Below are 25,114 nucleotides of genomic sequence, written 5' to 3'. Positions count from 1 at the left end.
CAAAAAACCACCTAGGCTCTGAGCCAAATCACCTTCAATTAGACTAAAATTTTATTAAGCCTATCTCTGGTCTTGAAGTTGCAGAAGTTGCTCTAGATTACACAGTATATCACAGTTATTCGAGTTATTGCTGTTAATATGCAGAATAGTTGCACCTCCCTAACATATAAAGTAAAGCACAAAGCCATAAATAATAAGACAACAAAAATTTAACAGTTAATGTTCTATTATGTTTTAAAAATGGGCTTTGGGGACCTCCCTGGTGGTCCAGTGGATAAGACTCTGCACTTCCATTGCAGGGGCACGGGTTCCATCCCTGGTCAGGGAGCTAAGATCCCACGTGCCACACAGCGCAGCCAAAAGATAAAAAAATAAAATAAAATTTAAAAAATTTTTAAATAAAAAATAAAAATGGGCTTTGTTAGATAAACAAATTTATTCTGTACCTGACAAAGCACAATAGACATTAGAAGATGAGAATTGCTATCAATTACGAAAAAATTAAAAGAAAAAATTCCCAATGTAATCCAACACATCAAATATTCTCTAAATATTAATCTGGCTCCCAAAATCTTGAAGTGCTTCACAAAGAATCAGCCAAGATGTCATCTAGGAAAATCTTAGGTGAGGAAAAGTTATGCTACCTCTTAACACCTCGGTTTCACCAATCCAGCAGCACACGGCTCTACTTGTTATTGGAGAGACACTGACAGCACTTGAACATGGGAGTGTCTGTCACACAAAGAAAAAATATCCATTTACTAAGTATTAAAATCAACATGTGTTTCTCCATCACTACTGGAGAAATATCAGAGGCATCACAGTATCTATGCCTTAGCTTTCAAAATACAAAAATTATTCCTTCTCAGTGATAGCTAAATAGCTAGAGTCAAATCATGATCTCTCTGACCCAATAATGTCTGCTGTTCTTGAAATTTATGAAGGTGGTTCACTGTTCATATTGTCAAACTGATGTAGTTTATATCCATCCACACATTGATGTGAGGGGAGGTAGGAACTCACAAAAATTTCTAAAATGTCTCCAGTACCAAAATGTTCCCCTTTCAATCATTACTAAAAAGGACAGTGAAGCAGAGTTTAAAAGCTTTAATAGTACAAACACCAGTTATCCACACCATAAGACCAATTACTACTATTTACAGGCATGTGGAAGAGAAGAGAAAGGAATACAAGGGCTCTCTTAAAAACCTACTTTTCTCCTCCATCTGTGTGGTAACTTTTACCTTACCCAGAACACTTGACTTCTGACACTTCTAGTCACCCAGTGTGGGGGTTTTTTTCCCCAAAACAAGCAATTATCCACGACACCTGCTGGGTGTCCTACAATTTTACAATTTAACTCACTGATTAAGGTTAAGGGCTCAGTCCCACAAGACTGACCCCCACTTCAGATATCAATCGCAAGTAGGTTGTACAGTAGTACAACTTCTGTATGACTTGGCTATAAATCGGAGGTTCCCGTGGCCTCCATCCCTTTGGATTCAATTAATTTACTCAAGTGGCTCATAGAGCTCGGGAAAACATTTTACTTACATTATCCAGTTTATTAAAGAATATGATAAGGAATACAGATGAACAGCCAGATGAAGAGATACATAGAGTGAGGTCTGGGAGGGTCCCAAGCATATGAATTTCTCTCTCTGTACAGTTGGGGTGCACCACCCTCCCAGTAGGTGCATGTTTCACCAACCTGGAAGCTCTCCGAATCCCAACTTTGGGGATTTTTATGGTGATGTCATCACGTAGGCATTATCAATCATTAATTCCATTTTCAGCCCTTCTCCCTTTTCAAGAGAATAGTAGATGGGGCTGAAAATTCCAAGCTTCTAATCATGGCTTGGTCTTTCCAGTGACCAGCCCCCATCCAGGAGCCATCCAGGAGCCCACCCAGAGTTGCCTCATTAGAACAAAAGACATTCATATCACCCAGGAACTTACAAAGGTTTCAGGAACCCTGTGTCAGGAACCGGGATCAAAGACGCTCATATCACTTAGGAAATCAGACAGACTTCAGAAGCTCTGTGCCAGGAACTGGGGGCAGAGACCACTATGTATTTTCTATTATCTCAAAGATCCTCACATTCTTTCCCCAGTTTTAATCCTGAACTCAAGATTTACCCTCTCTGTGTGTCTACAGAACCCACAGCCTTCTTTACAAAACTGGGTTTAACAATCAAAATTAAGCATTTAGAAATGTACCTTTTATCCTCAGCAAGGCAGAGATGGACAGTCATTTGCTAGGACAAGAAAATTCATAATTTTTAACATCAGTTTTATTCCTAATAAATATTTCTGATCCAGGCTAACAAGAGAATGAACAATTCTTCCTCTGGGGGAGGTGCTGCAATATGTCAAACAAACAGCAACAATGACAGTAACAATAATAACATTAACAAGCCACCTCATTTATTGAGCACTTAACTTTATGGAAGACACTGTTCTAAGCATTTTATTTATATTTTTCCCACTTTACCTTTGCAGTAACCCTATGAGATTAGTATTATCATTATCCTCATTTTATAGATGAAGACGACTGTTCAAGAAGTTAAATAACTTCTCAGAAGTCATACCGTACAGGTGGGATTTCAACCCAGGCAGTCTCCTCTTCATTGCCATGTTATACCAAATGATCACTCAACAAGAACTGCTTTGATTAACACTGCTCATGTATATATGTGTGTGTGTGTAAACATACACACAATATAAGTGAATACACAAACATACATACATACACACATATATGCACTCTCTAAACTTTATAGTAATATTGAAAAATACTTTAGCGATCATCTTTTCAGTCTCTCATTTTACCACCATAGATCCACCACCAGATAGAATGTCCTGGTCATCACAAATTATGCTCAACCATTAAATTCCTTTAAAATGGCTGACAAAAATAAAGCAGCTGAATTGCACTATTATAAAGCAACATACAAATTCTGTAACTGGAAAGAAAGAATTCAGATTTTGATTTCAAGGCCAAACTCAAACCATGATTGGTCACTATTAAACCAACCTTTGGTTTTGTTTGTCTGTGTTTTTGTTTAGTTTTCACTAAAACAACAACCTAGAAATTTTCAGAAAAAAATATAATATTTGATTAGTGACACACTATCACTGAAGCTACTAGGCTAAGATTTTGACTAAAAGAATCAGAGGAATTTTTCAGCTTCCAGGTATATAAAAATCATCTATTTCATCTTTAATATTAAAGAGAAGATTAAACAGGAAAAAGAACAGCAAAACAGACATTCCAGAATCAGTATATTCAAAGTTTACTGTATTAGGGCGATTATTTCTAATAATGTGTTACAGTTAAATCACCAAATTATTTAAAAGTAACTGCAACATAAATATAACCATAAATGAAACATGAAAAGAAAAATATCATTATAAAAGTATAATAAAACAATACCAACTTACCAGTTCAACTCCCTGGGGAAAAGGTGTATCATCCCAGTCCTTCTGTGGAAACCTCTGGATTATTTTCCCCAGACCTGCTCCTGACCCTATTAATAAAATCAAAGTGAATATGGTTATAGGGTACTTAAAAATCTGAATACTCATTATATTAATACTTATTTCTAAATGAATATTTGTTGAATAACTTGATATACTGATTAAACATTTTCAAGTTTTAAAGGGTCTAAAACTACCTTCTAAACATAACACTGAAATGATAGGCAATCCTTATCCTATAGACTCTCAAAAGAGTAACACATATGAAAAGCTAGGGAGAACAGACAGAGGCACTGAAATTGGAGTCTCCACACCATGGGAGCAACTGCACTTTGTTCCCAGTAAGGAGAGCTGTCTTCTCAGTATCTCAAGTTGATATTTAAGAAGAACTTTTCTATGGAGACAAAGTAATTTTAAGTGACAAATGAAATGATACCATTAGCACTAAGCTTCAGTTATGGGTTATAAGCCCTGTTTTGGGTTAAATAAAGATTTTTAGAGTGGCCTGGGAACCTGACCATTGTCTAGACAGGGTTTCTCAACATCAGCACTACTGACATTTTGGGCCAGATAATTCCTTGTTGGGTTGGAGGCAGGGGTCTGGGAGCTATCCCGTGCATTATAGGATGTTTAGCAACATCCTTAGCTTCAACTCACTAGAAGTTAATAGCACCCCACCTACAATCACCAAGTTTTTTTTTTTTTTTTTCTTTTTGCGGTATGTGGGCCTCTCACTGCTGTGGCCTCTCCCGTTGCGGAGCACAGGCTCCGGACGCGCAGGCCCAGCGGCCATGGCTCACGGGCCCAGCCGCTCCGCGGCATGTGGGATCCTCCCAGACCGGGGCACGAACCCGCATCCCCTGCATCGGCAGGCGGACTCTCAACCACTGCGCCACCAGGGAGGCCCAATCACCAAGTTTTTACAACCAAAAATGTCTCCAGGTCACTGCCAAATGTGCTCTGGGGGGCCAAAAATGCCTCTGGTTGAAAACCATTGGACTATATATAGCATTATTGTTATAAAATTACCCCGTGACACTAAAAACCAGATCAACTTAAAATTGAACTTTGGGGATATAATCTGTGAGTAATTTGGGGCTAGAGAGTACATGTTAGGTCTAAATTGCTTTCTGCCATACTTTTTAAAATATTTATTTATTTATTTATTTGGCGGCACCAGGTCTTAGTTGCCCCAAGCAGGACCTTCGTTGCCGTGTGCGCGATCTTTTAGTTGCAGCATGTGGGCTCTCAGTTGCAGCATGTGGAATCTAGTTCCTTGACCAGAGATCGAACCCGGGCCCCCTGCCTTGGGGGCGCAGAGTCTTAACCACTGGACCACCAGGGAAGTCCCTCTGCAATACTTTTTAAGAGCTTCATGTGTTTGCATCTTCTACATGTTGTTCCAACACACTTTGAAGTAAAAGCAACAACATTCTGATTATTTGGACATCTAAGTAAAGGAAACCTTAACACCTGATTCAAATTTTGTTTTTCTTCACTGACAGCTTCATTACTTTTCTTTTAAATTTTTAAATAGATCTTTATTGGAGTATAATTGCTTCACAATACTGTGTTAGTTTGCATTGCACAACAAAGCGAATCAGCCATATGCACACACGTGTCCCCACATCCCCTCCCTCTTGAGCCTCCCTCCCATCCTCCCTATCCCACCCCTGTAGGTCATCGCAAAGCACTGAGCCGATCTCCCGGTGCTATGCTGCTGCTTCCCAACAGCCAACTATTTTATATCGGTAGTGTATATATGTCGACTCTACTCTCACTTTGCCCCAGCTTCGCCCTCCCACCCCATGTCCTCAAGTCCATTTTCTATGTCTACCTTTTTATTCCTGCCCTGCAACTAGGTTCATCAGTACCATTTTTTTTTAGATTCCATATATATGCGTTAGCATATGATATTTGTTCTTTCTCTTTCTGACTTTCTTCACTCTGTATGACAGACTCTAGGTCCATCCATCTTACTACAAATAACTCAATTTTGTTTCTTTTTATGGCTGAGTAATACTCCATTGTATATATGTGCCACATCTTCTTTATCCATTTATCTGTCGATGGACATTTAGGTTGCTTCCATGTCCTGGCTATTGTAAATAGTGCTGCAATGAACATTGTAGTACATGTCTCTTTTTGAATTATGGTTTTCTCAGGGTATATGCCCAGTAGTGGGATCGCTGGGTCATATGGTAGTTCTATTTTTAGTTTTTTAAGGAACCTCCGTACTGTTCTCCATAGTGGCTATATCAATTTACATTCCCACAACAGTGCAAGAGAGTTCCCTTTTCACCACACCCTTTCCAGCATTTATTGTTTCTAGATTTTTTGATAATGGCCATTCTGACTGGCATGAGGTGATACCTCATTGTAGTTTTGATTTGCATTTCTCTAATAATTAGTGATGTTGAGCATATTTTCATGTGCCTCTTGGCCATCTGTATGTCTGCCTTGGTGAAATGTCTATTTAAGTCTTCTGCCGATTTTTTTAACTGGATTGTTTGGTTTTTTGAAAAGTGAGAAATGCATGTTATTTATCTCATCATACTTAACCAGGTGTTCCTATATTGTTTATTCAGTTCTGAAAGTCATACCTCATGCATTGCAGGCTCAGAAAATATTTTAACACGTTAATTTTTACTAATTATAAAAATAACAAATGTTGGGCCTCCCTGGTGGCGCAGTGGTTGAGAGTCCGCCTGCCGATGCAGGGGATACCGGTTCGTGCCCCGGTCTGGGAGGATCCCATATGCCGCGGAGCGGCTGGGCCCGTGAGCCATGGCCGCTGGGCCTGCGCATCCGGAGCCTGTGCTCCGCAACGGGAGAGGCCACAGGAGTGAGAGGCCCGCATACCGCAAAAAGAAAAAAAAAAAAAAAAAATAACAAATGTTAACTGCAGGAAATTTTTTGAATATATAAAAATATAAAGAAGAAATCACCCATAATCCCACACCTGAAGACAATTACTGTTAACATTTTATCCTAGGCTTTTTTCACACATGTATTTTTTCATCAGAATTGAGATAATACTAAACCTAGATTTATATAATGGTTTACTATTAATATTTTATAATGGACCCTTGATCATAATATGCATTTTCTATTTTCTCTATTATAAGTAATGCTTCAAAAAATCTTTCTATATAAATCTTTATCCTCATCTCACTTTTGCCCGAAAAATTCTTAGATATACAACTAATGGATCAAAGAATATGACAATTTTAAAGACTCACACAAGGCCAAAGGGCTCACCAGAAAGATACTAATAATTTTTTTACATTCTGTGTATAAGAATGAGACTGGCATTTTCACTACATCCTCACCAACAACTAAAATTTGTTTTAGTTACTGCCAATTTGAGAAGTAAAAAAGTTCCTCGTAAGCAGGAGCATAACTTTCAAAAGTTCTCCAGGAGCAACATATTACTTATTGATTTCATAATGATATGCAGTCTTTCAATAATATGAAAGCTTAGTTTGAAATGCTGATGTAACATTTATAAGTGCACATAGAGATATGATTCATGAGTGATAGATTTCATATGATAATGTTATTTGTAAATGGAAATTAGGTTATAAAAAGGCAAAAATAAAAATGCTAAAATGATACTTCACAAGTAAAATGTGGAAAGAGCTGCAATAACTTGGTTTTGAATATCAAATATGTAAACTGATGCACCTAACAACTTTTGAGGAACTTAGAAAAATACCTTAGAGAAGTAAACAAACATTGTCTGATTCTTATTTCTTGATTTTAAGAGTTTAGTCTGAACGTTTAAACTTATTTCCCAAGTTTATATAATTTATATAAAACCAGTCTTATAGGAAGTACTGTTTGTATTTAAGAATGCTGACAAGATGACCTTTTACATTGAGGAGCAAGCCACATTGAAGGAAGACTGTTCTAGAGTCAGATGGCCACCAGTGGACTGATAATTATGTCCAGAGGTGAAATAGGTCATGTAAGTCAGAGTGAGTGGCTGTGGAAGCAGCTCCTATTTGCACTATGTATTAAATGGGGCTGGGTGACTGGGTAGGGAGAGAGAGAAATTCCTCAAAAGAAAGGGGACCACTTCTTAGAAAGGAGAGGTGCTAGGCAGACAAAACTGTGATTGTTCACTGCATTGCATGCAGCTAAATTGAAAAACAGAGGGGACGGTTATTAGTCAAGGCCTTCATGTGTTTCTTTCCAGCCCCTACTCTTCTACCCCATCATAAAAACAAGAAATATGATGACCAAATGGAGTTCATACATAAAAAGGGGGACTCCTGGCAGGATACCAGCACATTTGGAAATAGCCTTTTTTGAAAAAAAGTGCAAATGCTAGACAAACTGCCCCAAACAAATTTAGGAAGGGTGAGGAAATACTGGCATGATCAGGCACACTTTTCCCTCCTTTATGTGTGGTAAGCCACTTTCCCTTGGGTCCTGGTAGGGCTGCCAGACTACCCAACCCAGCCACAAGGATTAGCAAGTGACCTAGGATGATCTCAGTCAAAGTAACTGTTTTAGCCTTACCAGATAACCCCAGGAAAGTGAAACAGTATTCTCGGGGGTTACTAAGTAGTATGCTATAGGTGTGGGGCTGCCAGTAGTATAAGGAAGACGTTCATCTGCAGAAGAACTGGAGAGTTAGTAGGGGTCAACTAAGTGAAGAAATGTAATACTCTGCTCTATGCAAAACAGGGTGGTTGACATTTGTTGACTGTACCAACTGACAAAAATTAATCGCTGAAGTGGCTTGTGTATGCTTAAAGTGTAAATGTACAAAATATATACTAATTTGTTTAACACAGACTCTGAACTTTGAGAAATTACTCTAATGCGTAATTCGCTAAATCTTCTGTATATTTATCTAAATAACTAGATCAATGGTTATCTACACTGGACTTCTTTTATGAAGTCCAGCTGCCCATATCACCTTCTATCGCAAATGGCACCACCCACAGCTCAGTGAAGGGCAGCACTCATGCTCAGAAGCACACAATCCTGTCTCTCCTCTCACCAGCCAGAGAGAAATTATGAAATCATTATTTTTGGTTATCACATTTACTGCTACTTGTCTGTCTCACCTCACTAGAGTGAAAACAGTGATTTTGGCCTGCTTTGTTTACTGATGTATCCCAGGCATTTAGAACAATTACTGGTATATGTTAGATACTTAATAAAATACTTGTTGAGTCAATGAATGGGACTATTAGGAGGGCAAGGGCATTTATAAACCAGCAAGCAACTTATGACCAGAGTGACCTGGCTGTAAAAGGTATCCTAGACAAATCTGATTTCTCTGCTAGGAAATTCTGAATAGAAGAAATGAGAGCCTAAAGCAGCTAAAAAGATGTATCAAGACTTGCGAGCTCAGGCAACCACAGGGAGTCATGTGTAAAGCCAGTTATAGAACAGCAGAAACCCCGGCAGAGACTTGCCAGTAGAACAGGTCTACCTCCAGTAAACTCTGGCAGCACTGTTGCATCTGTCATCAAACTTCTTAAGTATTGTAATGATATTCCTCCTTCTTAAGCTAGAATGGACCTATGATTCCTTGTCAGTAAAGAATCCAAACTATAATACACTGTAAGAGGCACTCTGATAGATCAAGCCCTTTCAAACTGGTAAAGGGTTTGGAAAATTTTACATAAAAAGAAGACGTAGACAACTTTTTTTAAAAAGTTAAGAAGCACACATGAGAACTTTCTCCAAATATGTAAAGAGCTATTATGTGGAAGAAGATAGAGTGGAGCAAACTAGAGCCAAAAACTATAATTCAGAGGAGAGATTTTTGAGTCAATATAAAGGAAGAACCTTGTGAGAATGAGAACTATCAAAAACAGAATGAACTGCCACAGAAAGCAATGGTTAGAACAAGTTTTAGTACAAGTGACTAGTTTTTGTGGTCTGGAAAACTGGGCAGAACGGTAAGAGGACAAATCCAAAAAATATGGAAAGCAGACTACTACAGCAATTCATTTATTCAACAATAACGCAATGCCAGGCCTTGTGTTAGGTGCTAAGGATAAAACCTGCTGTGAGAACATTTAAAACTTGAATTGGGGTTTTAAACAGCACTTAAATGATTAATTTTTGTCAATAAAAGGACAGAGGTAGGCACAGTATAACAATGGGTAAAGATTAGGGAAGAAAATAATACTGTTTAGAAATCAGGTCATGAGTCTAAGGAAATAAGGGATAGAAAAACTAAAAAGTTCCAAATTTTGGAACAGAGATATTTCTTATTCCTATTTTGACATAATAGCAGCATCACTTAAGTTCAATGATGAGAAATGTAATTTCTTGAGAACCGAAATAAAATGATAAGTAATGGTATATCCAAAAGAAAAATCTTAAAAGCAGACATTCTTTCATGCTTTAAAAAGCAATTCATTAAGTCTGTTCTCTATACCTGTGAGTCTGTCTCTATTTTTGCTATGAGGCGGGATGGGGTAGGGGACTCAGAGGTACAAACTACTATGTATAAAATGGACAGGCTACAGGATGTACTATACAGAATAGGGAAATACAGTCATTGTTTTGTAGTGACTTTAAATGGAGTATAACCTATAAAAATGCTGAGTCACCGTGTTGTACACCCAAAACTAATATGATGTTATAAATCAACTATAGTTCAAATTTTAAAATGCAATTCAAGTTGTCTAAAAGTGCATGATGCATATACATGGTGACTTCTTTACACAGTGACTTTGTTTTTCAGATGATTTATACACGTAGCAAACTTTACACTCAGTCTACATGTAATATTGCAAAACTATTCATGAATAATTATGGAAATTAAAGTATGGACTTTCTGACTGGCTAACACATTTCAAATATATAAACCAAATAACAGAGTAAATTTATTAATATCTACATGCAAAAGCAGAAGTCTCTAGCTTTATTAATGAAGAGGGTATTTGTCTTTGTCTAGTGTATTTCACTTAGAGTAATGCTGGTAGAAAACAGGAGAGACTGGTAAAAGAGTAAAACCTTTCAACCATAAGATGAATAAGTCTGAGCATCTAAGGTAAAACATGGTGACTACAGTTGGTAACACTGTATTGTAAAACTGGAATTTGCTAACAGAGTAGAACTTGTTTTCCAAAAAAAAAAAAAGATAAATATGTGAAGTGATGAGTTAATTAACTAGATGGGGGAATCCTTTCACAATGCATATCTATATCAAATCACCATGATGTATTCTTTAAATATCTTAAATTTTATTTGTCAATTTTACCTAAATAAACAGTTGGGAAAAAATAGTGAAAAGCCAAAAAAAATTTTTTTAAATTAAGGGTACTAACAGAAACTTTTAAATAGGAATATTACACAAATGAAACAGTAATCTTTATGACTAACCTTTGAAATAATTTTACAAGTAAATGAACAGATAATGTAGAACAATACATCATCTAAAATGTCCTCTTATTTTCATCAGATTACCCATCCCTTGGTTCCTAACTGTTCCTCATCTCTCCCAAGGAGGACAAGAACAGAATTGACATAGATTTGTCCTTAGACAGGAAGTAGAAGAGTTCTGATAAAGAAACATGGCAGACATAGTATATCTGACCTCTGATTAGTATAATGGAAAGAACCCAGACTTGGACGTTAGTCAGACTTAGGTTCAAATTCAGGCTCTGCTATTTCATAGTCTTGTGACCTTGAAAAATACACTTAATCTCTCGAAATCTGTTTTCTCAACCTCAAAATATGGTTAATATAATGCCCATCACACAAGGCTGCTATTAACAATGAGATTACATACCTAGCAGCACAGAATCTTCCACAAAAGACAGGCCTGGGACAAGAAAAATTAGGTCAATTTAAGACTTACTCCTTTACTTGAAGAATATAATTTAAAGGAGCTCCCATTGTTAATATTATCTCCTTAACGTAAGTGAGGTATCCAAAGCCTATTAAGAAACCAGTGGCAACCTAAAGGACAGCCTTTAATTGATATCTGTTTTACTCTGTCCCAATCAACACTTTTATTAATTACATGGTGGAAAACAGAAGACATCCTCTTCAAATCTATAAAAAGCAAAAATCTGAGAGAAGATGGAGATGGAGGTAGCAGAAATGTAGCTCATCAATCTGTCTGAATTCCCATATAAAAAATAACATCAAAATATCACAGTGAACTGGCATAAAGACCAATGTAACAGAATAGAGAGCCCAGAAATAAACCCTCATGTATATGGTCAAATTATCTTTAAGAAAAGTGTCAAGGCTACACAATTGGGAAAGAATAGTTTCTTCAACAAACAGTGCTGGGAAAACTGGATATCCGTATGCAAAAGAATAAAGTTGGACCCTTACCCTACACCACATAGAAAAATTAACTCAAAATGGATTAAAGACCTAAACCTAAGACTTGAACTACAAAATTCCTAGAAGAAAACAAAAGGGAAAAGCTTCATGACATTGGATTTGGCAATGATTTCTCAGATACGACATCAAAAACACAGGCAACAAAAGTAAAAATAGACAAATGGGACTACATCAAACCTAAAAACTTCTGCACAGCAAAGGAAACAATCAACACAGTAAAATGCAACCTGCAGAACAGGAGACAGTATCTGCAAGCCATATATCTGATAAGGAGTTAATACCTACAATATATTAAGAGTTCCAACAACTCAACAACAACAATAAAAATCCAATTTAAAAATAGGCAAAGAACTTACATGGACATTTCTGCAAAGAAGACCTACAAATGGCCAACAAGCATATGATAAGATGCTCAACATCACTAACCTAATTAGGGAATGCAAATCAAAACCACACACGTTAGGATGGCCACTATGAAAATTCCAGAAAATAACAAGTGTTAGTGAGGGTGCAGAGTAACTGGAACTCTTGTGGATTGTTGTCTAGGATATAAAATGGTACAGCCCCTGTAGAAAACAGTAAGGAGGCTCCTCAAAAAATTAAAAATAGAATTATCATATAATCCAACAATCCCACTTCTGGGTATATATTCAAAAGAATTGAAAATAGAATCTCAAAGAGACATTTGCACATCCATGTCCACTGTAACATTATTCACAATAGTCAAGAGGTAGAAGCAACCAAAACATCTATTAACAGATGAATGGATAAAGAAAATGTGGTACATACATACATGTAATATTATTTAGCCTTAAAAAAGAAGGCAATTCTGTCATATGCTACAATGTGAATAAACTTTGAGGACATTATGCTAAGTGAAATAAGCCAAATACTGCATCCTCTTATATGACAAATGTAAAGGAGCCAAACTCCTAGAAATATAAAGTAGAATGGTGGTTGACAGGGGCTCGGGAAGAAATGAAAGGGGAGTTTTGTTCACTGGGTATAGAGTTTCAGTTTTGCAATCTGAAAAAGTTCTAGGGATCTGTTACAAACCAACATACACACACACACACACACACACACACACACACGTAGTAAACACTGATGCACTGTATACTTAAAAATTTTAAGATGATAAATTTTATATTATGCATTTTTTACAATAATTTTTTTAAAAATAGCACAACCAAATATTCATGGACAACATGCATAAGAAAACTAGGTGAAAAGGTATCTCCGAAATACTCCAATGGGAGAAAAACCATAAACATCCACCAAATCTGGAAAGTATCTGCATCTGTGCAGGATTAAGAAAGAAACAACAGTAATGGTTTGAGAACAGGAGGACCCCAAAATAGCCAACAAGTATTCACTAGAAAGCAGAATGGCCAATTTGAGAGCAGCAGCTCAAAATGGAAGGGCAAGGACATTTCTGCAGCAAGGACTAAAACTGCTGGAGCAGTTTAAGCCCCCACACTGGAGAAACTGCAGGGAGTAGAATCAAAATTGAGCAGAAAAGGACTTATACTACCTGACTTAAGATAGATAGTGGGAAGCAGCCGCAGAGCACGGGGAGATCAGCTCGGTGCTTTGTGACTGCCTGGAGGGGTGGGATGGGGAGGGTGGGAGGGAGGGAGATGCATGAGGGAAGGGATGTGGGAACGGATGTATATGTATGACTGATTCACTTTGTTATAAAGCAGAAACTAATAAAAAAAATTACAAAAAAAAAAAGACTTACAATTAGGGGCTTCCCTAGTGGTGCAGTGGTTGGGAGTCCGCCTGCCGATGCAGGGGACACGGGTTCGTGCCCCGGTCCGGGAGGATCCCACATGCCACGGAGCGGCTGCACCCATGAGCCATGGCCGCTGGGCCTGCGCGTCCGGAGCCTGTGCTCCGCAATGGGAGAGGCCACAACAGTGAGAGGCCCGCGTACCGCAAAAAAAAAAAAAAAAAAAAGACTTACAATTAAAGCTAGAGGAATCAAGACAATGTGGTAGGGACTTCCCTGGTGGCGCCGTGCTTAAGAATCCGCTTCCCAATGGAGGGGACATGGGTTCGAGCCCTGATCCCGGAAGAGCCCACATGTCGTGGAGCAACTAAGCCCATGTGCCACAGCTACTGAGCCTGTGCTCTAGAGCCCACAAGCCACAGCTACTGAAGCCTGTGTGCCACAACTACTGAAGCCCACGTGCACAGAGCCCTAAGAATCCCACACACCGCAACAAAGAGTAGCCTCTCTTGCTGCAACTAGAGAAAGCCTGCACGCAGCAACAAAGACCCAATGCAGCCATAAATAAATAAATAAATTTTAAAAAGACAATGTGGTACTGTTATTAGAATCAATCAATAAATTGGACAATAAAAGAAAACCCCTATGACTGTCTCAACAGATGCAGAAAAAAGCATTTGACAGGGGCTTCCCTGGTGGCGCAGTGATTGAGAGTCCGCCTGCCGATGCAGGGGACACGGGTTCGTGCCCCGGTCCGGGAGGATCCCACATGCTGCAGAGCGGCTGGGCCCTTGAGCCATGGCCGCTGAGCCTGCATGTCCGGAGCCTGTGCTCCACAGCGGGAGAGGCCACAACAGTCAGAGGCCCGCGTAGTGCAAAGAAAAAAAAAAAAAAAAAAAAAAAAGCATTTGACAAAATTCAATGTCCATTCATGATTTTAAAAAACACTCAGCAAATAACAAATAAAACATCCTCAATACATTAAAAAGCATTTATAAAAAGCCTATGGCTAACATCATACTTAATGGATATAGACTTAAATGCTTTTCCACTAAGATACAGAAAAAGGATGTCCACTACCATGACTTCTACTCAGCACTGTACTGGAAGTGCTAACCAGTGCAATACAATAAGAAAAAGACGCAAAAGGTATACAAATGGGAAAAGTATAAGTAATATTGTCTTTATTTGAAGATAACCTATAGAAAATCCTAAGAAATCTTAAAAAAGCTACTAGAACTAATAAATGAGTTTAGCAAGACTTCTAAGGATCAATATAAAATATTGATTGTATTTCTATATACTAATAGATTTCTACATACTGGCAATAAAAACTAAAATTTAAAAACCATATGCCATACATTAAAAATCATGAAATACTTAGGGCCATTAATAGGTAAATGGATTTAAAAAATTGTGGTATATTCATACATTGTAACATAATTCAGCACTAAAAAATAAAACTGCTGATATATGTAACGACATGGATAAATCTTAAAATAATTACGCAGATCAAAAGAAGCAAAACAGGGCTTCCCTGGTGGCACAGTAGTTGAGAGTCTGCCTGCCGATGCAGGGGACACGGGTTCGTGCCCCGGTCCGGGAAGATCCCACATGCTGCGGAATGGCTGGGCCCGTGAGCCATGGCCACTGAGCCTGAGTGTCCGGAGCCTGTGCTCCGCAACGGGAGAGGCCACAACAGTGAGAGGCCCACGTATCGCAAAAAAAAAAAAAAGAAGCAAAACACAAATGAGTACCTGCTACAGGATTTCATTCACATGAAACTGAAGAAAAGATGTCTACTCTATAGTGATAGAAAGCAAATCAGTGGTTGCCTAGGGATGTGTATTAGGGATCGACTTGAATAAAAGAGGTATGAGGGAATTTTTTAGAGTGATGGAAATTTTCTTTATTCTTAATGCAGTGGTGCTTACATGAGTAAATACTTCTGCTACCAGAGAGTTAAGACAATCAGGAAGGAATACATCTTCTTTAAATTTTGCCTATAGTCAGAATGGAATCCATTGTAATCTATGGAAGAATGAAAGAGTCCTAGCATAATTCATCTGTAATGTATATTTTCCTCCTGTAATAGTTTTCTCTATATTTGAACATGTTCCTCTAGTCTGTTTGGAAGATATTGTGATAGAAATGTACAATATCCCAAGGCAGCCTCTTCTATATCTGGATGATTATCATAGAAGATCTTTCTGAGAACCTGATACAGGAAACTTTAACTATGATGTGCAGTATTATCATCAATCTATCAAATTATTTTTTTAAGTACTAAATGTAATATGTGAATACAAACTGAGAAGACAACTGTGTTCAAATTTAAGGAGAATATTTTATATATGGAATCAAAAATAAAACTAAACTCACAGATTAAAAAAATTTAATGAGAATAACTATTTCTTCTCTGGCTCTCTCTATGCATACATTTCGGTTTTTAATCTTTAAAAATAGGTATCTTTAAATGAATTTAAATAATTTAAAACTCTTTCTAAGCCCCAGAAGATAGAAAATGTATTTAGTTATGAGGTGTATAACTAAAATGTATTTTAGTTATAAGGTGTACTAGGTTGAATAATGTACCCCAAAGATTCATGCCTACTTGGAACCTCAAAATAAAACTTTATTTGGAAATATGGTCTTATTTAGAATATGGTCTTAATTAGTTAAAATGAGGTCATACTGGATTAGGGTAGGCCCTAATCCCATGGCCAGTGCCCTGGAAGAAGAGAAAACAGAGATACAGACAGATACACAGGAAAAATGCCATGTGAAGACAAAAGCAGAGACTGGAATGTTAGACCTGCAAGTCAAAGAATGTCTTGGACTGCAAGCAACCACCAAAAGCTAGAAGACAGGCATGGACCAGACTCTCCCTCAGCACCCTCCAGAAAGAACCAACCTTGCCGACACCCTGATTTTGGTCTTCTAATCTCTAGAACTGTGAGAGAATAAATTTCTGTTGCTTCAAGCTACCCAAATTGCAGTACTTGGTCACATCAGCCCTAGAAAACTAAAATATTTGGTAACAATATTTCATTACATTAGTAGATATCTGATTTTGTTGACATGAAAGAAAAAACTAAAAAAAAAATCTATTTTTTTATAATATCTACTTGCTGGTCAGGGTGCTCCTTCCTGGGACTATATAGGATAAATTTAGTCCTATTTCTACATTGTAGTCCTTCAAATATTTGAATATAACTAACAAAAATCTTATCCCCTGCCTCCTCCTCTCCCTGATCTTTACTTATTCAGCTTAAATAGTTTCAGTTTGTCCCACAGATCCCAACGTGATATATATATATATTTTTTACAGGGTTAGGAATATGGAGTGCGGGTCTAGATTACCCGCATTCTAATCCAGTTCTGCCATCTACTTGCTACCTGACTCTACGAAAATTGCATTATCTCTTTGTGCTTCATTGTTTTCCCCATACATAAAAGAGGGCTACCTCTTAAGAGCTCTTGTCAGGAAAAATATGAGTTAATATACATGTAAGGTGTCTCAACAAGCACTTGGCGCATGGTAAACGCTATATAAGTGTTGATGATGATGATAATGATGACCACGATTATAACAAAATAAGCGTGTGCCAGTTTGCCTGAGTAGTACTCAGAGCTGAACACAGAACTTCAGATTACTGAGTTGATCTAAGTGATGCAGTATAGAGAACTGTTGTTCTAAATAACTGTGCTACTAACAATGAAGCTTAAAGTGTTAATTATATTAGGTCTTTTGGTTACCACAAGACTTTTGAATGAAACATGTAAACCTTTTTTTAAACATGTTGATGCTATCCTGTACTGTACAAACACTGTTGCAGACTCAAGTTGTACCTATTAAATTTCTTTAGTTAGCCTAGCACAGGCATGTTTTAGATACTATGTCTGTTACTCATTGTATTTATATTACTCAATGTTTTTAAGTGAGGGCGTACATTTCATAGAATGTGACCATTTTAACAGTTCGATAGGTGTTAACAAAATCTTAAAAACTATTTCAGTAAAATAAAAACAAAAATGGAAAAAATGGAAATTATTTGATTGTGTTATATTAAAAAATCGCTCAAGGAGTTCCTCCAGAAAGCATTTTCCAAAAACACTTCATCAATATCAGCATAAGTCTGATTAAAATTTTTTATTTTCCCAACTGGAGTTAAAATTTCCACGGGGAAAAAGTCTTGGTCAAAACATGCTACACACACATTATGGACATTGGCACCAGTCCTTCTATCCATTCTATCCCCAAACAATCTGCAACTTCAGCACTCTGCCTAGCACCTGTTCTTCTCTTCTTCATTGAGAAAATCACCCTCAAGGGGAAACGAGTGAAGCAAAAACACAATGCTAGAAAATCAGAACTTCTGACCTTTCAGGAATATATAACTGATCTATACATCTTAACAGGGTAGAAGCTGATCAGCAGAAACTTAATTTACTTGTTCACAGGTAAAATTAAGATGAGGGTCTTGCAGGTCCCAAGCTCCTGATCCTTGATTTACAAAATCTGCTTTTTAGCAAATGATAATTTTTTAAAATGTCTGCTTATTCATCAGAAGACTTGTGCTATAATGCCAAAATAATCAGAAGATCAAAGCTCACCAAAACAAGATCTAATTGTGCCAGTAAAGACCGACTTTCAAAGGATAAGGAAAATAAAAACTGTTCATTCACTGAAAAGAAAGCATGCAGGAAATCATTCCACAAAAGGCTTTCATATTTGATCCATTTAGTATTTAATCAAAGAAGTCTGTTTTTTTCAACTGAAACAAGCCTTTTTGTGGTTATTCAAAAATTTAGGTAGGAATGCAATATGATTTTCCGAATTTCCAGTATAATCTCCTATTATTCAAAAGGCTTATTTAGAACACACAAACTATTTTTTTCCAGAGTTAAATTTAGCAAAAAGCCCATGGGCTTTCACAGAAGTGAAAAAGAATGCATTTCAAAATTGAACAGAATACATAGAGAACAAGGTATACCATTAAAAATAATAAGTCAACAATAGCTATATAACCTTAGCTTCTATTAAACTCACAGTATATTGATAATGTATAAATCCAGTGATTGAGAGATTAAAGGTCAGGATTTAGGAAAAGAGAAAAGAGTACAAATTGAAATTAAAACTAAATGTGTGATTTAGCGTTTTGATAAAGTTCTTCAGATTGCATCTTCTTACTGAACAAAAATGCCTTCTTTCACAGCAATGCATGAAAAGCTGTTCACAGTCTGAAATGCTGTAAAAACTATACAGTTGTATATCCATATTTTAAAAGAGAAAGCCTTATCAAGTCTATAGCTCCAAATATCTACCAAATGTGCCCACGCCACAGCGTCATTCACAATCACTCCAACAGTTCAAATTCTCATCATCTTTCACCTAAATGATGGCTAAAGCCTCATCATCTTCCTGCTCCTCTTCACTCCAACATATTCAAGCTTCTGGCAGTATGGAAATAAGCTCTGCAAAGTCACAGTTCATCACACTAACTCCCTTGCTTAAAATCATTAAATGATTCTCCCACTGGCTACAGAATAAAATATTCCAAAATCATTACTTTAGGGACTGCCACCTCTCCCAAGATGAAAGCAACAAGGACTGAATTTATCCTCTAACCTGCAACAACTAAAAAAGCAGAAAAAAATACAATGGCTTTCAGACACTGACATCAGGCAGTAGATGACAGTAAACTCGGAGAGAAAATAAACAAATGAGTCCTACAACTGCCCCAGCTTACTCCCTGGTGAGAGTTTCCAGACTGCAGGACAAGACAGGGGAATCCAAGTGAAGTCTAGCAGCTTCCCTGAGTTGAAGCAATAGAGTTGAGGGTCCAGGAAAGCCAAAGAGGTTAGAGTTCACAAGGCAGAATACCAAAGAGAAGAGAGATTCACAGGAAAAGAGAAGTCCAGAGATCTACAGAGGATCTACCTGAGTCTTCAGCTGAGTACTCATTACTTGAACATGAGAAAAATCACCTGAAGCCAGGGAATAAACCACATGAAAGGAACAGAGAGAATGAGTCTCAGAGCTCACATAAGGCCAGGAATAGCTTGTGTTCCCAAGAACCAACAGTGGGAAAACAAACCAACCAACCAACAAAGAAAAACGCTGCCATAATTCCCAGGGCTTCAAGTAGAGAATTCAGAAGAGTACTGCCTCAGTAGTGTGGAAAAATCAGCCCTAGACTAAATGCTGCTGAGGGTCCACCTAACAAAACTGAATAACAAGCCTCAAATAGATCAAGCTATTTTCAAGTGATTTAATTACACCCCAGAACAAAGTTCAAGAACAGTTATAGAAACATAAAAATATCCAGCACTCAACAGAGTAAAATGCACAATGTCTAACATCTAAGTCAAAAACCACCAGGCATGAAAAGAAGCAGAAAAGAAAGTATGAGCCATAAGGAGTAGAAAAATCAGTCAACTGAAACAGACTCAAAATGACAAAGGTGATGAAATTAGCAGATAAGGACATTCAAAGTTATTATAACTTTGTTGCATATTTTCAGGTATACAGACATGAAAAATACACTGGATAGAATTAATGAGTTAGACCCTACAGAAAAAGAAGATCAATGAACTTGAAGTTATAGTGATATAAAGTCTCCACAATGAAACAGAGAAAGACAAACAGACTGCAAAAAAATAAACAGAGCATCAGTGAGCTGTGGAACAGCTTCTATTGGCCTAATATGCATGTAACAGGAGTCAGGGAGGGGGGAGGGAGACCAAAATATATCTGAAGTAATAATGGCCAAATTTGATGAAATTTTATTTTTCCAAATTTGATAGAAATTGTAAACCCAATGATCAAGAAGCTCAACAAACCACAAACACACACAAAAAAATTGGGGAAAACTATACCAAGGTACATAATAGTCAAATTAATTTAAAATGATATAAAGAGAAAATCTTAAAAACAACCAGAAAAAAAGAGACATGTTATGAAGAGCAACAAAGGTAAAAAAAATGACAGCAGACTTCCCATTATAAACAATGCAAGTTAAAAGACAATGGAGTCACATCTTTAAAATACTTAAAGGAAAAAAATGTCAACTCAACATTTTAGGCCCTGTGGGTCTGAGATTCCCCTCCCCCACCAAGAGACATCAGACAGCCCAGCCTGGGGAACATCTTCTTCTTCCACTTCAGACAGCACTAGCCTGGAACAGTGGGAGAACCAGATAAACCAAGAAGACCAAAATAACACTGCTAAGAACTGAAAACTAAACTGCCACTGGAACAACAGCTTACAAAATTAGACAATGGTCCATGTGCTAAATCTAAACAGAATACCTAACTCAGCAGCCAACATATCCAGGATGCAATTTGTAAAACATCCATTGTACCGGGAACCAGGAAAATCAAACCTGAAAAATCAACTGATGCCAAAAGAGACATGAATCAGTTGTTGGAACATATGACAAGGATTTTAAAGCAGCTGTCATAAAAATTCATCAATAATTGATCCCAAACTCCCTTGAAACAAAGGAAAAAATAGGAAATATCAGCAAAGGAACAGAAGTTATAAAATGAATGAAAATTATAAAACTAAAAAGTAAAATAACCAAAATAAAAATATCAGTAGAAGGATTCAATGGTAGAATAGAGACAGCATAGGACAGAATTAGTGAACTTTGAGACAGATCAATAGAATTTACCCAATTATGAACAATGTGAGGAAATAAAATATAAAGAACAGAGCCCTGAGGATCCATGGGACCATAACAACATATCTAACATTCATACCACTGGAGCACTAGAAGGAGAAGAGGGAGTGTAACTGAAAGAGTATTCAGAGATAATAATGGCTGAAAGATTCCCAAATTTGGCAAAGTAGAAAAATTCAAGAAGCTGAGGAAACCTCAAATGGGATAAATTCAAAGAAATCTACACCAAGACACAATAATAATTAAACTTCTGAAAACTTAAAAAAAAATCTTGAAAGAAGCAAGAGAGAAACAATATGTTGCCTACAGGATAACACCTATTCAAATGACAGCAAACTTCTCATCAGAAGCCATGGAGGTCAAAAGGAAGTGGCACAACATTTATTAAGTGCTGAGAGAAAGAACTATCAACTATGAATTCTATTTCCAACAAAATATCCTTCAGGAATGAAGGGGAAATCCAGACCTTCTCAGATGAAGAAAAACTAAGAAACTGCCACTAAAAGACCTATCCTTAAAGATCAGCTAAAGGAAATTGTTCAAACAAAAGAAATGATAAAGGAAGCAATACTGGAGCATCAGGAAAGAAGAACAACGGACAGAGCAAAAATATGAGTACATACGATAAACTATAATTCTCTTCATGAGTTTCATAAATCATATATGATAATTAAACAAAAAGTATAACAATTCAATTCAATGTTTAAATACCTTCTACAATATCCCCCAACAGTTGTTTAGCCTCTGCCTTAACACCTCTAAGTAAAAATGAAATTACTACTTCCCAAATTATTAGAAAGTTCTTCCATATGTTGAAATATTTGTTCAGAATCCAAGTCTCCCTAGGACTGGGGTTTTGTTTTTGTTCAGGGCAGACATCTTCAGACCAGATCCAAATAATATTTATTGTGCAGTTACCATACATGAGTGAATCCTAACAAGCTATGAAATAAAAATATTAATCTCCATTTTACACATAAAGAAATAAATTTACATACCAGGTAATGTTCCCAAAGTCACATTGTATAAATAAGCGGCAGCCCACAAATGTGAATCCAAGTCACCCTAAATCCAGTACTCAATATGCTTCTCAACCAATGGCTGGTGTCTTGATGTCAACTGGCTCTAAACCTCCTTCCAGGCCAATATTCTCCATTCTTTATCCTCAGTCCAACAACATTTGGATCACTTAAAACTTCTCTAACCTTGAATTTTACTGCTTGCCTGACTTGCAACCTTTAGTTGCTGTACTGTAGCAGGGCAGGTGGGTAGTAGTTGCCGGAATTAACTCTTCTTTCAACACAGAATTTAATCTGGGTAGCACCCTGTAAATAAGTCCAGTTCTAGGGCCCTGACTCTCTCCTATTCTTCCTATTCTACTGAAAGAAACTAGGCCATCCCAGGGAAAGCCCAGAGATTCAATAATTAATATTTACTACACTCAATGTAACAAGCTAAAAATAAGCTCACCCTTCTCCGACAAGTAATCCTTCAACTACTTAAAGACAACTACTGTGTCTTCTCAAAGGTAAATATGATTTTCATTTCCCTTTCTATCTTGGTCACTCTTCCAAGGGTCTATTTCTCAAAAGACCACTACACTAAAGACATCAACAGTAATTATGAATAAACAGAAATAACTTAAAATATAAATACCTTCCCACAGTAAGTACCTTCTAACTAATCTAAGACAGTTCTCACAGATATATACATACACCAATGAGTCTTGTTTTAAAAAAGAACACTACATTGGTAATCAGGAGATCCCAGGCTTGTCTTAGCTCTATCTCTAAATAGTAACCTTAAGCAAATCCTCTAACTTCTCTGAATCTCAGTCTCTCACCTATAAAGTGATCTTGGGTCCCTTCTGGCTCTAAAATTCTATGCATGATAAGACACCAGAAAATGTGAAATACATACATCTACCACTAGAGGGAACAAAACTATGGTTGCCAACCTAAAGAGTAGATAAAAATCTCCAGACAGATAACCTTGCTAGGAAAACTACACTCATTTAAACTATATGAATTTAAACTATGCCTCAATAACTCATCTGCTGACAAAGAACCCCAGGCTACTGCTTAAACACTGTTATTTTGTATGATGTAGAATAACAGATCTCTTTTTAGACTGGTTAAAGTTATCTTAAACCAAACTGAATATCACAAAAACATGCTTACTGTGTAATACTGAGAAATCAGCAACCTTACAAAAAAAAGAGGGATAGATACAGTAGGATAGAAAGAACACAGATGGAAGGAAAGGAGAAGTGAGGAAGAGAAAAAGAAACAGCTGGGGTTTTCTGGAATTTCTAATATAACAGTGTACCTATGCCTTTCAAAGTATTATAGAAATGTATTACCGTGACACCACAGAATATTTAGCCCCTGTGATAATACAGCAGAAAAAGTAATCCCACATAAAGATTTCAGACAACTTTCTTAGAAACAGTTTAAAAACACTAATATGTTGGTTGTATGCATAATACCTTGATCCTTTTAGAATAAAAAATTACACATTTAAAATACAATTCTTCTCTACTATGACTTGCTGTATCACTTTCACTATGTTGTTTAAGTTTCCCGCCAACTGAAGATAAGATTATTATGTGACAGGTACTTAGTTTTAGCATAAGAATTTTAAAATAGAACATTTTTAAACTAAGGAGAAAAGTTATTGACAACAGCAAAGGTCATCACATTCATCTTCCTTAAACAAGAGACTCCTGTTTGTTACACAATGCAATCAAGCGTGATACACCTAAATTTCTCATTAAAACTCATTCAACATGTTCCTATCAATGGATTCCCTAACTCTAACTCAATAAAGGAGAAGGCAGGAAATCTCTGAGTTTGAAAGAATCTCTAGCAAACTGTGCCTTGCAAATCAATCAGGTCTTTAAAGGAATACAGATGCTAAATTTCTTCTTCCCAAATACAGTTTAAACATGTCCTCTACCTACAGCATTCTCCCCGTCTCTTTCTTTCACATTTCTAACTCCCTATCTCCAACTCAAAGTTCACCTTTGAGCAGAACTACCAGCACAAATACCAGCAAGCCTTGCGTTTTCTGCTCAATTCTTCTCAAAAATCAAACTTCCTGTCCTACAAAAAGAAGTGAACGAGTTATAAGGCTGGTTGTTTTCCCTGAGGTTTCATTCTCTTAAAAACAAACATTGCCTTTTTCTACCAGATAAAACAGAATCTTTCTCAATCTCCCAATGCCATCTACATCCCTTACTGAGCATTTCCACAGACACAGTAAATTAAACATGATCAAAATGGGATTTTTCCATCGTTTCTACAAAACCTGTATCTTCTCCTCCTCCATTCCCTGTCTCGGAGAGGGGCACCTTACCCATCTGGGTATTCAGTGCCTCCATTAGAAGTAGGTTCAGCAGCATATGACAAAAACCTAAAATATTAGCAGCTTAAACAAGGGAGAAGTTTGTTTCATTTCATATAAAGGAAGTCTAGAAGTGGGAGCCCAAGACTAAAGACATATCTATGGTCTCAGGGATCCAGCTTCTTCAGCTTCACTGGTAGCAGGGGATATAAGATGCAGTAGCTTATCATCTACTTTAGAAGGGACATCTCAACATATCCCTAAACACTGCCACGTGAGAAACTTCACTAAGGTGTCAGATTCTTAAAATTTTTATGGGCTTCATGTACTACTGCTGGGTCTTTACAAAGGCTCTAGGGTGCTTGCTAGTTCTCTAACCCAAAGTCCTGTCACTGAGCATTATGTCATCATTGTAGGGGACCAGTGAGATACACTCTGAGATAGTGAGATGAACAAAATCCCCATAGAATAAATTATAGCACAGAGCTAAAAAACTAACCTAATCATGGAGGTAATATGGTGACAATATGGT

At 37.1% G+C, this 25,114-nt stretch overlaps 1 protein-coding gene across 7 annotated transcripts in view; it reads right to left on the bottom strand.

Moving 5' to 3' along the window:
* SBF2 (SET binding factor 2) overlaps positions 1 to 25,114 on the bottom strand; it is a 469,332-nt gene that overhangs the window by 380,162 nt on the left and 64,056 nt on the right. For all 7 annotated transcript variants that reach the window (XM_081239230.1, XM_081239229.1, XM_081239231.1 and 4 more), the window contains exon 2: positions 3,445 to 3,530. In XM_081239230.1, the coding sequence (XP_081095356.1) occupies positions 3,445 to 3,530 (86 nt within the window). The remainder of the gene's footprint in view (positions 1 to 3,444; positions 3,531 to 25,114) is intronic.

Source organism: Mesoplodon bidens (genome assembly GCF_964165515.1).
Source record: "Mesoplodon bidens genome assembly, chromosome: 7".
Taxonomy (NCBI): Eukaryota; Metazoa; Chordata; class Mammalia; order Artiodactyla; family Ziphiidae; genus Mesoplodon; species Mesoplodon bidens.
The sequence above is the reverse complement of the archived record's forward strand: the minus strand, read 5'-3'. Positions and strand labels throughout refer to the sequence as shown.